Source organism: Chionomys nivalis, chromosome 5, assembly GCF_950005125.1.
Source record: "Chionomys nivalis chromosome 5, mChiNiv1.1, whole genome shotgun sequence".
NCBI lineage: Eukaryota > Metazoa > Chordata > Mammalia > Rodentia > Cricetidae > Chionomys > Chionomys nivalis.
Genome location: NC_080090.1, coordinates 31,901,202 through 31,916,950, shown reverse-complemented (window position 1 = coordinate 31,916,950; position 15,749 = coordinate 31,901,202). Strand labels below are relative to the sequence as shown.

Sequence of the window (15,749 nt, the reverse complement as noted above, 5' to 3'; positions counted from 1 at the left end):
TAGGGGAAGTGATACAATGTTTTACACAGTATGGAGAAGATAAATGTCAGAGTCAGCGTTGTCACCCTCTCAAGTCAATTTTAGGTGGGCTGTGCGTGGCACACAGAACTGATCCTAGAGCTAGTCCCCACCATCTGCAGGAGTCTGGCATCTGATTTGCTGGCAGCCAATAAGAGGTCTGGAGGGCACCTTCTCTGGCTGTCTCTAACCTGTCCCAACCTTATGCAAACACAGAGGGATGTGGGGACACGCCTGAGAGGAGATGCCTGAGTGAGTGGAAAGAAGGATGCACGGGAGTACCGAGGGCAGAGAAGAAGGCCGGTTTCGTCATGAACACATGCTTTTTTTCCCATTATAAATGGGCAGCAGGAGACAGTCAGAAGAACTCAACACTGCAGAAGTGGTAGAAATGGACATGGGCCCCAGAGGGAAGCACTGTGCTTGTAACCCATTTGAGCCCAGGGAAAAGACTGTAATTTGTAACTGGTGTTGTTGAGTTGATTGTTTTAAAACATGCTTGGTTTTCTTTTTGTCTCCTTTATGTGTTTGTTTGCTTTATAACATGCATTAAGTTCATACAAACATAATTGGCAAATTTATTTATTTATTTGCATTTTTGAAGACAGGGTTTCTCTGTGCGGCCCTCCATAGACCAGGCTGGCCTGAGATCTGCCTGCCTCTGCTTCCGAGCGCTGGGATGATGAGCCACCACCACCCAGCCTATAACTGATACATTTACATCATACAAATATTCAAATGTGGCTCAACGTTTGGGCCCACAGGAAGCTCATTTACAGTACCCAGGCAGGAACAGGACAGGACTTTCCTGGGTTCGTCTTCTCCACTACACTGTAGGTGCAATTCTCTGGGTGGAAAACCTGCTGACACTTCTCTTTGTCGTAGCCTTGGGGTATACTGGTTCTGTAATGAGACAAGACAAGACCTGTTAATTAGAAGGGGGAAATTCATTTATTCACCCAGCCCTGCCGCTCACACACGGTCTGTGCAAGAAGCAGATGATACACATTCAAATTGCCTAGGGCTCCCCTCACCAGATTGAGGGCTTCCTTGAACTGGAAGACCCAAAGTGTAGAATCCGGGCATCTTTACCTGCCTGTGCCATGGAGTCAGAGAGACAGTCCCTGACATGGGTCTTACATTCTACTCTGCATACACTGAAAGGCACTGGGAAGGTCTGACAGGCCCAGAGGCAGCTCTGGGTGATTCTGGGGGCAGCAAAGCTTTTACTAGCCTTGCCCTTCCCACCCTCCCTGTTCAGGGAGGGGTCCACAATAGTGGGGGACTGTGGAAACGGAAAGGTGGTCCTGACCCTGTCTGGTGTCTGGTTAGAAGAGGAGTTCACTCACCCTACAGGGGCAGAGAGCCATCCCAAACCAGGGTCAAGGGACCCAGGGAGAAGCCCCTGGAAGCAAACATTCCTGGGAAAACCCACCCATCGGGGCACACACAATTTAGGAGTCATTGTCCTCAAAGCCCATTTAGAGGCTTGGGATTTAAGTTGCCCTGCCAGAAGCAGACATGGTGCCATGCAGCACTTGTAGGTAGAGGCAGGAAGATCAGAGTTGAAGACCAGCCTCAGCTACACAGTGAGTTTGAGGCCAGTCTAGGTTTCAGGAGCCCTTGTCTCAGAAAAGAAATCTGAAGGCTAGAGAAATATTCAGTGGTTAAAAGTGCTTGCTTCTCCTTCAGAGGATGGGAGTTCGGTTCTCAGCACCCAACTCCAATTCCAGGGGAGTCAACACCTTTTTCTGGCCTTCCTGGGTAATTGCATATATGTGTATATACAGCCACACAGACATCTACACACACATACATATAATTAATAAAATGAATCTCTTTTTTCCCATTTTTGGGTTGGCTTTTATTTTTTTAGTTTTTTTTTGTTTGTTTGTTCATTTGTTTGTTTGCTTGAGACATGGTTTCTCTGTGTAGACCTGGCTGTCCTGGAACTTGCTTTGTAGACCAGGCTGGCCTTGAACTCGGAGATTCTCCTGCCTCTGCCTCCCAAGTGCTGGATTAAAGTCTTGTACCACTACATCCAGTGAAATGAAATCTTTTTTAAAAACCAAAGAATAAAATAAGCTGCCCTACCCAGAGTGTATAAGCAGCCATTTCCGTGCTCTCTGTAACAATGTCTCAGTATCAAGGTCTGGAATTGTATCCTAAAGGGAAAAGACATTCCTCTTCCCCAAGTTATTTTACTGTTCTTTTGTTTGTTTGTTTGTTTGTTTGTTTGTTTGTTTATCGAGACAGGGTTTCTCTGTGGTTTTGGAGCCGGTCCTGGAACTAGCTCTTGTAGACCAGGCTGGTCTCGAACTCACAGAGATCCGCCTGCCTCTGCCTCCCAAGTGCTGGGATTAAAGGCGTGCGCCACCACCGCCTGGCCCCCAAGTTATTTTAAACCATTCATGGATCTCAATTTTCTGGTCCCCAGGACATCTAAATTAGTAGCCCTCGGTGGTACATGCAGGGAGAAGATAACACCACATCTTCTCACAGTTGAACAGGGCACTGAGCCCTCAACTAAAACCTTCATGGCCCAAAACCCATGTGAACATTGCCCTGTGGGTGGAAGTCCCTGTCACATGGAAGTATGCCTTTGACTGTACGGTTCTGGTTTGATTCTTTTTAAGACTAACTGCTGATCACTTGTAGCCTCTGACATTTTGAAGATGTTTGTTCACATACACATGTGTACACCAATAATGTTTATTTTAAAGGGGAGGCTGAAAGAGAACCCCTAACTCTCCCAGGGGCTTTCGTTTGTCTCGGTTCCTGCTGCTCAAACAGCTGGCAACCCTTTCACCTGTTGGTCCATCTAGACCCCGTGCTGTATTAGCCTGTATGGCTTCAGTAGTCCAACTCCTCAACTGGGAGGCTCAACTTGGCCCTGAGGTTCCACTCTAGGTGCACCTCCAACAGATTCTGCATGTCTATCATATTTCTTCAACTCTTCCAACTCTGCTGTACTATCAGCTTTTATAGCCATGTATATATACATGTATATATACACACATACACACATATATACATACACATATACATGTATACATACATTTACTGTGTTATGTATAAAGTATGATCTTAAAGTTCATTGTAGTAGTTAAAGTTATAATAAAGAAAAATCTGTTTGCCAGTGACTAGGCATCATGGAAAATTGGGACTGCTTAACAAACTGTAGCCCCCCAAAACCAAACACACACACAAATGAATGTAATTTTTTGTTAAAAAGAACTCAAGGTAGCTTATGAATTTGCTATTATTCAAGCAGTTCTGACCTTGTGGGTAGATGCAAACATGTCTGTCTATGCTTCTGACATACGCTCACATCACTCCTGGCTCACAAGGAGGTAGTAGGATCTCTTGAGCCCTGGAGTTTGACGGCAGGGCAACTTAAAAAGACTGTTTCAAAACCAAACGTAAAACAAAAGAAAGCAGAACCCATATAGAGTGGTGGTTTGGGACCCTCAGAATCAGTGGTTGAGACTTACAGGCTGCAGCAGCTGATTGAATCTGGTCCACAGAAACACCTATTACAGTCCTTCACCCAGTAAGAGTCCAGGGGGTGTTTGGTACCATCAGGATCCACGCAGTCTAAAACAATGCAAATTCCCAGGTCACGTAACAGAAACGAAGCTTGTAGGGACACTGAGCCAGTCACTGGCGCATGACTGCAAGCAATTGTAGAGGTGGCCGGGACAGTGCTTTTGTATTCAAGATGGCTAAAATCTAGCACGCTGTGGCACCTGCCTCTGGTGATGGCTTTGTTTTTGTTTGCTTGTCTTTTTAGACAAGGTATTGCTATGCAGCCTTGGCTAGCCTGGAGGTCACTGTGTAGACCAGGTTGTCTTCCAGTTTACATAGATTCAACTGCCCCTGCTGGGATTAAAGGCCTGAGCCTCCTTGCCCAGTGTTCTGATAATGTTTCTTTTTTTTTTTTTTTTTTTTTTTTTGGTTTTTCGAGACAGGGTTTCTCTGTGGTTTTGGAGCCTGTCCTGGAACTAGCTCTGTAGACCAGGCTGGTCTCGAACTCACAGAGATCCGCCTGCCTCTGCCTCCCAAGTGCTGGGATTAAAGGCGTGCGCCACCACCGCCCGGCTTGATAATGTTTCTTAAGCAAGTTTAAATCTTTCTAGATTTTATTTCAGAACAGGTATTGAAAAATAAATAAACCCTTCCTTTGGAATCTAGTAGCTATTAGGAGTGGCTGGGGTCCAGTTAGTTTTCCCTCTAGTTGTCCTGAACAAAACGGTCACTTCCCTGCTACCATTGCTTTGTACCAGTTGAGTCTCAAGGCTGGGTGCAAATGGGGAGCACTGTGGGTAGTTAAAATCCACCCACAGACTGGGGAGTCGCTCAGTGGAGAACAGGTATTGGGCATGCACAGAGCCCTGGGTTTAATTCCCAACACCAAAATAAACAAACAAGCCTTCTATCCCTAATCCCCACCAACGAACAACAAATCAGAATCTGTGGGTGGAGTCCAGACTTTCTTGTTTACTTCGGGTTTTGTTTGGTTTTCTTTTGGGGGGTGTTGAGGTGTGTGCATCTTGTATTTCCGGCTGGTATTGAACTTCCCATTTACCCAAAGATTGTATTGAACTTTTTTTAAGATTTATTTTTATTTTATGTGTATGTATGTATGTAAGGCTACTGCATCATATCTTCAGAGACCAGAGGAGGGCACTAGATGTCCCGGAACTAGAATTGTCAATAGCTGTAAGCAGCCATGTGGATGCTAGCAACTGCACTTGGGTCTTCTATTAGAATAACCAGTGCTCTTCACCACTAAGCCCTCTCTCGAGGCCCTGCATTGGACCCTTAACCCTCCTGTCCCTGCTCTTGAGCACAGGGATTACTAAAATGTGTCATCACCCTTGCTCTGTGCGGTGCTGGAATTGATCTCTGTATCCCATACATACTAGGCAAGCCCTCTACCAAGGCAGCTGCATCCCTAGCCCTCTGCCTTATTTTTAAGAATGTTCAGCCAGGGTGAGAGTTGCTGCCTTAGATCCAAGTGACACATGCTTGAAGGACCACAGCATCAGCACCCCTGGGACTGCACTGTACATTAGATTTTCATACCTGCTATCAGATCCCGTGAATTAGACTTGACGGGATAAGAGATGTAGCTTAATGGTTATCATATTTAGTTGTTAGCTGTTTTTTTATGTATTATTATTTATTTATTTAAACTTTTTATTTATTGTGTATTGGTGTTTTGCCTGCATGCATATTTGTGTAAGGATGTTAGATTCACTAGAATTGGAGTTACAGACAGTTGTGCGCCACCCTGTAGGTGCTGAGAATTGAACTCGGGTCCTCTAGAAGAGCAGCCAGTGCTCTTAACCCTCAGCCATCTCTCTAGCCCCATCATATATAGTTTTAATTGTCAATTTGACACAGCCTCATGTCATCCGAGGAATACTTTTCAAGTTCTTGCTTGCTTGAGCTTTGCCCCGACTTCTCTCAACAGTGGACTGTGGTCTAGAGGTGACCTTTCCTTCCATAAATTTCTTCTGATAATAGCATTTCATCAGAGTAGCAGAATGTAACAGCATTAAAGTGTTTCTTTGGTGTATTTGGGCATCTCCAGTAACATTCACTCCCCCCGTACACACACACACACACACACACACACACACACACACACACAGCATTTAAACAAGATTACAATGATGATCATGTACATTAAAATTCAAATGCTGCTTCTTAACCCTGACTGCATGTGAAAATCAAAGCGTTTTTAATGTGCAACTCCAGCCCAAAGGTTCCTATTCAGCTGTTCTTAAATGGGACTTGATTGTGGTGCATTTTGAGCTCATCTAGCTAGAGTTGAGAACAGCCTTCTCACTCTGTTTCTGTGTCCACCCAAATCCTTCTTCCAGTGTACATCCCAAGGTGTCCCCATCTGCCATAGGTCATAGGCAGGTCATATCCACAGGTTGTATCTAGCAGGCTCCCCATCTGCCCTATAAGTCATATCTACCAGGCTATAGTGGCATTTAAAATACTGGAAAACCCAGGACTTACCACCAGGCGGTTGTTCTGGAAGTCCCTTACGTGGTTCGAGAAAGCACACTGCCTTGCAAGCCATCACCAAGGTGGCAAGGAACAGCAGACTGCCCAGCAGAGCTTTCTGCAATGCAGGAAAAGGTTAGAAGTGAAGAATGAGTGATTCACGAAGGTCTTACTTGACTGAGTATCCTATACTGGCAGAAGGGCAGAGTGTGGAGCAACTCCCAGGTACCCCCAACCTAGCAGTCAGGGACTAAGACATAAATCAGTCACATAAAAAGAAATTTCTGCTGGGGGTGATGGCACACACCTCTAATTCCAGTACTCGGGAGGCAGAGGCAAGCAAATCTCTGAGTCCAAGGCCAGCCTGGTCTACAGAGTGAGCACCACCAGGATAGACAGAACTGACTACAGTGAGAAACCCTGTCTCAAAAAACCAATCCCAGAGTTCACTGTGAGAGTGGCTGGCTGTGGGAATAGGAAGGATTATGGTAGGAGCCTCATCATTGGCTGTAGCAGGGACTTCTTGAAACAGCAGCTCTGTCCTGGCTTGTTCTCGGCGCCCTGAGGGCTCATGTCCCAGGTGCTCATCCTCCTTGCGCCCTGTGACATGAGAAGAGCCATCTCCATCTCCGTAGTTTTTCCCATGAACCCTCTGCCCTGGTTTTTCCTCTTTCTATAGTTCGCAAATTGTCTTGGGAAAGTGGTGTTTGTGGGGAAAACATAGAGTCTGTACTAAGCTAACTTAAATGTTTCCTTAATAAGATCATAAAGAACAGAAAGTTATATCATCTTAAGGATAAAAGAGATTTTAGTGTTTACATGAGTAAATAAATAAAGCTAAGACTATATCGAATTTAAAAATAATACATGAAATAGTTTCACTATAACAAAGAAAAACATAAAGTACAGTATAAAAGTAGCAAGAGCAATAAAGAGAGATCGCATGTGCGTGCGCACATACACACACACACACACACAAACATGAAAACAGAGCAATACAGAGTTGTCAATGGATACAAAAACATAAATAAAGAGACATCTCTCATACACACAGACACAGACACATACACACACACACACATGAAAATAGAGAAAGGATCAATAAACACCTGGGAAGCCGGGCAGTGGTGGCGCACGCCTTTAATCCCAGCACTTGGGAGGCAGAGGCAGGCAGATCTCTGTGAGTTCGAGACCAGCCTGGTCTACAAGAGCTAGTTCCAGGACAGGCTCCAAAACCACAGAGAAACCCTGTCTCAAAAAACCAAAAAAATAAAAATAAATAAATAAATAAATAAATGAATAAATAAATAAATAAAAATAAACACCTGGGAAATTCAACTTACCCAAAGCAAAAGAAATGTGAACGTAGATGAAGGAGGATGGAGTGACCATGCCCTTTAGAATCTGCAGAGGGAAACGGGCCCACAGGGGAGGTGATGAGCACAAGGGCCGTTCCCATGGGAACAGGGTCTATGGAGCAATTGGAAGTGTAACCACTCGCATTTCCCTCTAACAGGACCCTGAGAACAGCACAGAGGTGAAGACAAACCTAAAAGGCAGCTCAGCTCACTGCACTGTGGAAATGGAAAACCATACGACACCCAAGCAAAGAGCTGACTGAGAACACAGTGGCTCGCAATAAAAACAACAACAAAACTCAAACAAAGCACGAGGACCTAACAAAGCGGGGAGAGAAAAGCAGGGCAAGGACCCTCTATGCACTGTGAGGTGCAACCCTGCAGGCTGCACAACACAACGGCCTGGGTAGCTCTGACTACTGCGACACAGAGAGAGCTGCAGCCCAGGCTGACCTGGAACTCACTATGTAGCCCAGGCTAGCTCTGAGCTCAGAGCAGACCTCTTGCCCCAGCCTCTCAAGTGCTGGGATAACAGGCTTGAGCTACCACACCGGCTAAGAAGGCATTCTGTGACTTGTGACACCTTTCTTTGGGCTCTTCCTTTTTCCTTCCACAGTGACATTCATCCAGCTTAAAACTACAAAGAATACGTAAATCTTTCCAAAAGAAGGAAAGAATGAAAGAGAAAAGAAAAAGAAACCAAAACAATCACCAAAAAATACTGCTCAATATATTTAACACACACCAACAATTATCATTTACTTTTTCTTCTTCTTTTTTTTTCAGTCTTTAGCTCACAGTCAATTCTGCCAGTTGATAGGGTTCGGCGCCCTTAGATGGAAAGCCTACTTTTCCATGCTAAGGCGGTCATGGAAGTTTAGAGTCTTCTTTTACTGAGTCACAGTAAGGGAACCGAGGAGCCAGAGCTGCTCCCAAGGCTTGTGGGTTGTGCAAGACACCAGAGACTTCTGCAGGATATACAGGACTGAGACGCTGGTGGACGGACCTCAGGCTCACGTGTTCTCCTTTCCTCCCTCCCCTCCACTCTCTCCATCTGCCCCCTCTGTGTCTTTGTCTCTGCTCCCATGATGGCAGGGTGCAGACTTTCAGATTAAGTTCACTGATAACAGACAGGACTGTTGTGTCCTCTGCTCTCCCATGTGAGCCCCACAGGAAGTGATTCATGCTGGCTGCTCGCTGCTGCTTTCAGGGAGACCGTGATGAAGAGCACGCTTGAAGATTCTGCTTCAGTGGTCCTCAGGCTTATGATCAAAGCTCCCAGGTAGGTGATGTTGAGATCCCAGTCTGAGGATCTCCCCTGTATTCTGTTCTGCCCGCCTCCCTTGCTGCAGACAGTAGCCATGTGCCCCTGATGCATGAGGGCAGGAGAGTAAAGGAAACTAGCTCTTACTGGGGCTTCTAGGTGGTGTGGCTTTGTGACCAGCTTGGGTGAAGCAGATTGGCAGTGTCCCCTTAATTGTGTCCCCTTTGTTAAGTATCTGTTCCTGGAAAGGAGGGCCCCGCTCTCCATAACCAAGGGTCAGGGTCTTCAGACTCTTAGTCAAGAAAGGGTACTGGCAGTTCTGCAGGTACCCGAGTTGACTCCCAGGCCTCATGGGAGATGGGTGGGAGGAGGGGTCTGAGTGCAGACAGGGAGGGCACTATCCACCACTATTGTACCCCTCCAGCTCTGTCTGAGGAGGGTTCCATAGAGAACATTTCTCCTGAGGTGGGTCAAGGGTCCCTTCCTGAGGGCCTCTCCACCCTCATATAGGCTCTCTTCTCCAGCTCCTGTTTCCTTCCTCTTATCCTCCCGTGGGGAGCCACAGTTATTCCCTGATATTGGCTCGTAGAAAAGACACTGTAAGGAAAGACCCACTTCCAACTAAAGACAGAAAGAAGTCTTGTGTATGAGGTCAGTCACCCACCATTGTGAGAAGCAGGACTCCTGACAGGCAGGCACCTCCAGCGAAGCCTCAGCAAGAGCGAGTGCTGGTTCCCTATTTATACAGGTGAGAGTGGCCACACCTGGATCTTCTTGGAAAGGCTTTGTGCCAAGAACACAGTAAATATTTACAGAGGGTTGAGCAGGAAGTTATTATTTCAGTTGATTTAAACTTTTCATCTGTTAAGCCTCTACCCTAAGGTGTTCACCATTTCCTCACCCTTGACAAGCTCTTGGTCTTGGTGAGAGCAGAGAGGGAAAGAACTTTCCTTGGAAGCCTTCATCCTGTGCTGGCAGACTGCTAGACACCCTCTGTGCTCTTACCTGGTTCATCGACAAAGAAATGAGCATTCAGAAATACGATTCACAGCAGCCAAGTGCCGAGGCTGTGTTTGGGAAGGCATAAGGTTAGCCCAGTAGGTCAGCCTGGCTGGCTAGGGAGCTGAGGCCCAGGAGATGAGGGTCCAGCGTGGGAAAGCACAGTGCATGAACCATCTTCCCTCCAGCCTAGGTTTCTTTTGACAGGTCACATGCTTACATCTCTCAAACAGCCAACATCCTCCTGAATGTTTAGTCTTTTGTCTGCTTCCTCAAGTGAGCCCTCCTTCTCCCTGTTCAACAGTAATCTCCGGTGTGGGAAGCAGTAAGGAGTTTCCATGAGCAATGAAAACCTGAAGTGCCTTAGAGTCCAGCAATCCCACCCTGAGGACATCTGCGCTCCAGCTTTTTTATAGCTCTGTTCACAGCTGCCAGGTGATGAAGAGCAAACATCACCACCCCCGTGTCCAGAGCTGATGAATGCATAAGGAAATAGGCGGTCAGAAAAGGTCAGCGCGGGGCTGAGATGGAGCTCAGTTTGCGGAATGTTTGTCTAGCATGTGAAGCCCTCAGTCTGATCCCCAGTGCCGTATAAAACCAGACAAGGGATAAGGCAAGAAGGCATCCTTGCCAGTGAAGTCCTTGGCTGTGGCCCTGAGGACCTAACCTAAAAAGGCTATTCACAGCACCAATGATGCTGAAATCGGTGGGTTCCTGGGATGATGGGCAGCAAGCGTAGTCAAGTTCTGGTGAGTTCTGGACTAGCGGCCAGTCCTGTCTCAAAAGCTAATGTGGATGGTGTCTGAAGAACAAGTGAGGTTGTTCTGCCCTCCTCTTATACAGCAGGTTCCTCCAAATGGAAGCATTGCCCTAAGGAAGGAGATGGGAGGTTCATGAGACTCAGAAAGTAAACGAATTTCAACCTGGAGCCCAGGAAGCTGAGACCGTAAGACTCACCAGGGTCCCTCCTGACCATTATAGGAGCAGTTAGCAACTGTTGCTGGAGACTCTCATGAGTCGCCTGTTGATCTGCCTGTAAGCCACGTAAAGAGATTCAGTGTTGCAGCTGGAGTTGCACCCCTGCTTGCAGGGCTTTCAGCTAATGTGCTGCCTTTGTGTCATCCCTACTTCTGCATGTAACCCCTCAACCATTCACATGGAACTAGCCACTAAATGCCAGGCTTCACCATGGTTGTCTTTGATGAAACTGTTAATTTGGTTTGTACTTCACTCCCTATGTGGAGTAAATAGTTGTGTGTTCATGTCTCCCTAGGAATAGTGCCACCAACATCTCCACATGCATGCCCTCTCTGTCTCTGTCTCCGTCTGTCTCCCCCCCCACACACACACACACCCACACACAAACTCACACAGTTGACTGGTGGTGCACACTTGTGATCCCAACACTGAAGAGGTGAAGGCAGGAAGATGAATCATCTCAGTAATGTAAACATGTTAATGCTCTCATAGTTCCCCGTTAGTACAGACCATTTTATAATTTTCCTCTCCTAATATCCTTACACAGGGAAATCAGATTTCAACCTGTGATTAGGGGTAACAACACATCAACATTCTGTGCATCGTATCTTCCTTTAGAAGATGCCACCTTCACAGATGCACACATGCAGAATTGCTGCAGGCTAGGTTCATGCAGAGGCTGAGGCAGATGTGGGCTCACATCCAAATCCTTCCTTGAAGAGCTGTGTGAACCTGAGGCAATCTCTTAACATCTTTGACTCTTTGTTTACTTATTAATGATTATGGAGAGAATGATTCCCCACCTCCAAGGACTGACATGAAAGATAAGGGGGAATGTGTCTAACTCTTTTAGCTCAGGGCCTGATAAATAGTTGTAGGGAAGGGCACACTTTTACCATTGCTATCTTACTGTTTTTATCTGGGCCTAATAATTAAATAGACCCAAGATAAACAGTAGAAGTAAATTACACATATATTTACTTAAAAAAAGTTTTACATGGTGCAGGATCACATGGGAGAGTCAAAGAAGCAAGGTTTAAATATACAGTGACTTAGAGAAAGAATCTTTGAAAATGCGTCAAGGCTGAGGCATGGGAGGGCTAATTCTGTAGAGAAGCAATGAGGGCCACAAGGGTTAGCTTAACACGTTTATTTATATAAATTTCTCTCTGTTCAGAGTTCCCACCCTCACTGGTAAGATTGTTAATGTTTTCCAGTGTGGAGGATATATAAGAGAAAAGCCTTAGTTGCTTTTCTCTTGCTGTGCTAAGACACCATGACCAAGGTAACTTTTAGACAACAGTGTTTGTTAGAAGCTTACAACTTCAGAGGGTGAGTTTATGACCATCATGGCAGGGAGCATGAATAGGGAGGAAGGTGTGATGCTGGAGCAATAGCTAAGAGTGCAAATCTTTGTCCGTAGGCACAAGGGAGAGAATGAACGAACTAAGAATGATGCACATCCTCCAAAAAGGCCACACCTCCTAGTCCTTCCCAAACAGTTCTTAACGGGGTACTAAGTAGCCAAACATGCAAGTCTATGGGGGCCATTCTCGTTCACCCCCACAGTCATGGTGCTTTGTCACAGCAGTAGAAGAGTAACTTAAGACACAGGGATTTCAAAGAAGGATTACAAGTGCCCCCCACTTTTTGGGTGGTGTCAGGGAGCAAAGATAGATCTTCCTTCACACATGCTAGTCAAGCCCTATACCATTTGCCCCAAATATAACTTGCTATTTTAAAATTTTACTTCAGCAGGACTGAAGAGATGGCTCAGTGGTTAAGAGCTTTGCCTGCTCTTCCAAAGGTCCTGAATTCAATTTCCAGCAACCATATGGTGGCTCAAAGCCATCTGTAATGAGACTTGGTACCCTCTTCTGGCCTGTACTGTATACATAATAAATAAATAACTTTATTTAAAAAATTTTTACTTCGGTTCAAAATAATCCTTCTTCTAAAATGGCATATTACTATAGTTTGTGTTCTGGTGGAAGTTCCACCTGAGCCCCTGACACTCATATACCCAAAGAGTCTAGGATTATTAGGTGGAAGCCCACTTCTCTCTCTCCCCAGACCCTGCCCTTCAGAAAGCCCTCAAAACAGTGGCCTCTTCCCGCAGAAAGCCAGCCAAGAGTTAATCCCTCCCCAGGGCTGCTCAAGACCACACCTATAAGCTACTTAAGACCATTTGTCACGTGATTCCTCTCCTGCCCTCCTGAGGGTCATCCAGGAGTTCTTTGCTCTTTCCATTAAACCTGGATTTATTAACTCAGTTTGATTGACTTATTACATCAGCAGTGGTGGATATTCAATAACTGGTTTCTGTCCTCTCACCAGGTCCCACAGCCATTTAGCCCCAAAGAAATCACACAGAGGTCTATATTTTACAAACTGATTGGCCCATTAGCTCAGGCTTCTTATTAATTCTTATAATTTATATTAGCCCATTATTCTAGTATATGTTAGCCACATGGCTTGGTACCTTTTTCAGCAGAGCAGGTCACATCTTCCTTCTTCAGTGTCTGAACAGGGCTGCGGAGGGAGCTCCGAAGTTATTCTTTTATAAGGGAACATGACTGAATAGGTAAGAGACAGACTCTCCATTGTGGGTTTCCCCTGATGGCTTCTGTAAGGATCATGGAGATGTCAATCACCTGTATTTTGGAGCAGGATTTTATCTTATCCTCCCGAGGAAGACTACGGCTGCTTCAAATCATGCATTTGTTGATGCTAGAAATGGCTGGGCCAGAAAAGATTGCATGAGTCAAGATGGCATAAACTCTGGTAGCTCCAGCTGAGAGAAGTTTGTCAGCGGCATGACAGATTTGTACCACAGCATCAGTCATGTCATCCACAAGAATAGTCACCCAATCCTCACACCTCCTGCTAGCATCTTGGGGTCCACTTGATTGGCCTTCTTCCGTTCCTTGTGAAGCAAGGCAAAATCCACATCCAATCGGTCTGCAATGGAGGTCGCTCACTTGGCTCCACCAGCATCAGGTGAGACAGTAGTACAGTTTCTCCACCCAGGTAGATTCTCCTTTATCCGCTTGAGGACAGCTGGCTCTGCATATAAATTGTCCACTGGTCTATCAGAAAAGCCCTGAATCTGAGATGCATGTAGATCCATGGTGATAACATGATCTGCTCCTGCGACAGAGGATTTGCAACAAGCTCAGCTGAGACGGGAGCCGGCTCTTATCTTTCTTATCTTGGTGGGCATAAGGAAACTTGGAATGACTGTGGTAACCCGGCTGGCTGAAGCAATCTTGCAAGCATTAATCATAATCAGAAGCTCCATTAGATTGTATTTATCTCACCACACCCACTCCGAACGATGTAGACACCCTCTCCATGCACACGTTCTCCAATTTCCACACAGCTCTCCCGGTTGCTGAATTTCTTAGTCAACACCTTGCCTAGCTCCAGGCCCAGGCGGTCACCAATTTTCTTGGATAGGTTCTGGTGGGAATTTCCACTGAAGATTTTGATATTCGGCATCTTAGGCAACTGCACAACGTGTTCTTCACTTAGTGGTCACCCCTGCTGCAGAGACTGGTTCTGAAGTCAGTCTGTAGCCTGAACACCTACAGTGCCTGTCGCTCCACCATCTTACAGTCCTGCCCAGAGCGTCTCTCAAGCCCTTTATCCTTATATGCCAATTATCTCAGGCCTTTTGACATCGTGAGGGAAAGCTAACTCTTATACATGTTCTGGAGCTGGTGTTATGGATGGTTGGGACATGCTATGTCCCACACTTCTTCATCATCTTATTTTATCATGACTGATACCATCAAGCCACAGGAGCTGGCAACATTTGCCCTCCCAGGAGTTGGATGGCCGAAGCCTCTTCTAGAAGACTGTGGGGAGGGCTACCAGTAGCCTCCTCACTTCTGTCTCTGATGTGGCCTCTGTCTCCACACAAATAAGAGACCACCTGTCACTGGCCTCACACTTCCCATTGTGAGGCTGTAACTGGGTTTGGAGAATAAGTGACAGTCAGCAGTGGCTTTTCATAGGTGGTTGATCTCATTACAAGGAACAGAGCTGTCTGTTGTATTCTTGGGAAATTGCCTCCATGCTCCCTGGGAAAACCAAACTCCATGGATTTTCAAATCATCTATATACAATGACATAGTATTTGCAGATAATTTAAGTACATCTTTAGTTCCAGTTTGTTTTCTTTTGCTGAGACAAATGCCATAACCAAAAAGTAACTTGTGGAAGGAAAGGGTTTGTTTATCTTAGAATTCCAGGCCGTTGAGGGGAGTCAGGGCAAGCACTCAATCAGGAACTTGGAGGCAGGAACTGGCCATGGGGAGCACTGATAACAGGCTTGCTGCCCAGTTTTTGCTCAGCCAGTTTACTCCCTCCCTCTGTCCCTCCTTCCTCCCTCTGTCCCTCCTTCCTCCCTCTGCCCCTCCTTCCTCCCTCTACCCCTCCCCCCTCCCTTTTTTTCCTTCCTCCCACCCATTTTCCATTTGTTTGTTTGTTTGTTTTTGAGACAGGGCTCACTGCAGAGCCTTGGCTGTTACAGCACTTACTGTGTAAATCAGGCTGGGTTGAGTTCCTAGCACTCACATGGTGACTCACAATCGTGCGTAACTCCAGTTCCAGGCCATCGGATGCTCTCCTCTGATCTTCAGAGGCACCAGGCATGCACATGTGTATGAACACAACATGCAGGCAAGTACTCATACACATAAAAGTAAATAAATCTAAAACTGTATTTGACAAGGATTCTATTCTGCTTCTGCATGCTGGTGTTTTTGCTGACATGCAGCATGCACTTCAGTGTTCCGGTCACATAGTTTAGTGACTACACTGGAACAGCATGGGGGATTCTCTTCAGTCACTGTGTGATCAAGGATTCCTGCTCCGTGTCTGGACTGGAGTGAGGGGCGCAGAGTTCTGGACCGGGAAACTCGACTTCCCTTTTCCCGGATCCTAGCACTACCTATCATTTGCAGCTGCGAATGGAATAGATTTTATTCTCAGGTCACAGGGTTTGTTCTCTGGCTTAATAGCACTTAGTGTTCTGTTCAGGGTTTCATTTGTTTGTCCTGCCCCCCACTTCCTGGTTCGCAGGCTCTTGGCCTGTGGTTTAA

General features: G+C 46.1%; 1 protein-coding gene and 1 pseudogene across 1 annotated transcript; both read right to left on the bottom strand.

Moving 5' to 3' along the window:
- Window positions 1-580: 580 nt before the first annotated feature.
- On the bottom strand, window positions 581-9,413 carry Msmb (microseminoprotein beta). The gene is made up of 4 exons (XM_057770090.1): window positions 9,329-9,413; window positions 6,055-6,160; window positions 3,513-3,615; window positions 581-921 (listed from the first exon to the last, which is right to left on the bottom strand). Exons 1-4 carry the CDS (start codon window positions 9,329-9,331, stop codon window positions 792-794), a joined length of 342 nt encoding a protein of 113 aa, XP_057626073.1. The 5' UTR covers window positions 9,332-9,413; the 3' UTR covers window positions 581-791.
- A 3,788-nt stretch (window positions 9,414-13,201) lies between these two features.
- Window positions 13,202-14,142, bottom strand: LOC130874848 (ribose-phosphate pyrophosphokinase 1-like; annotated as a pseudogene).
- Between the last annotated feature and the right edge of the window lie 1,607 nt (window positions 14,143-15,749).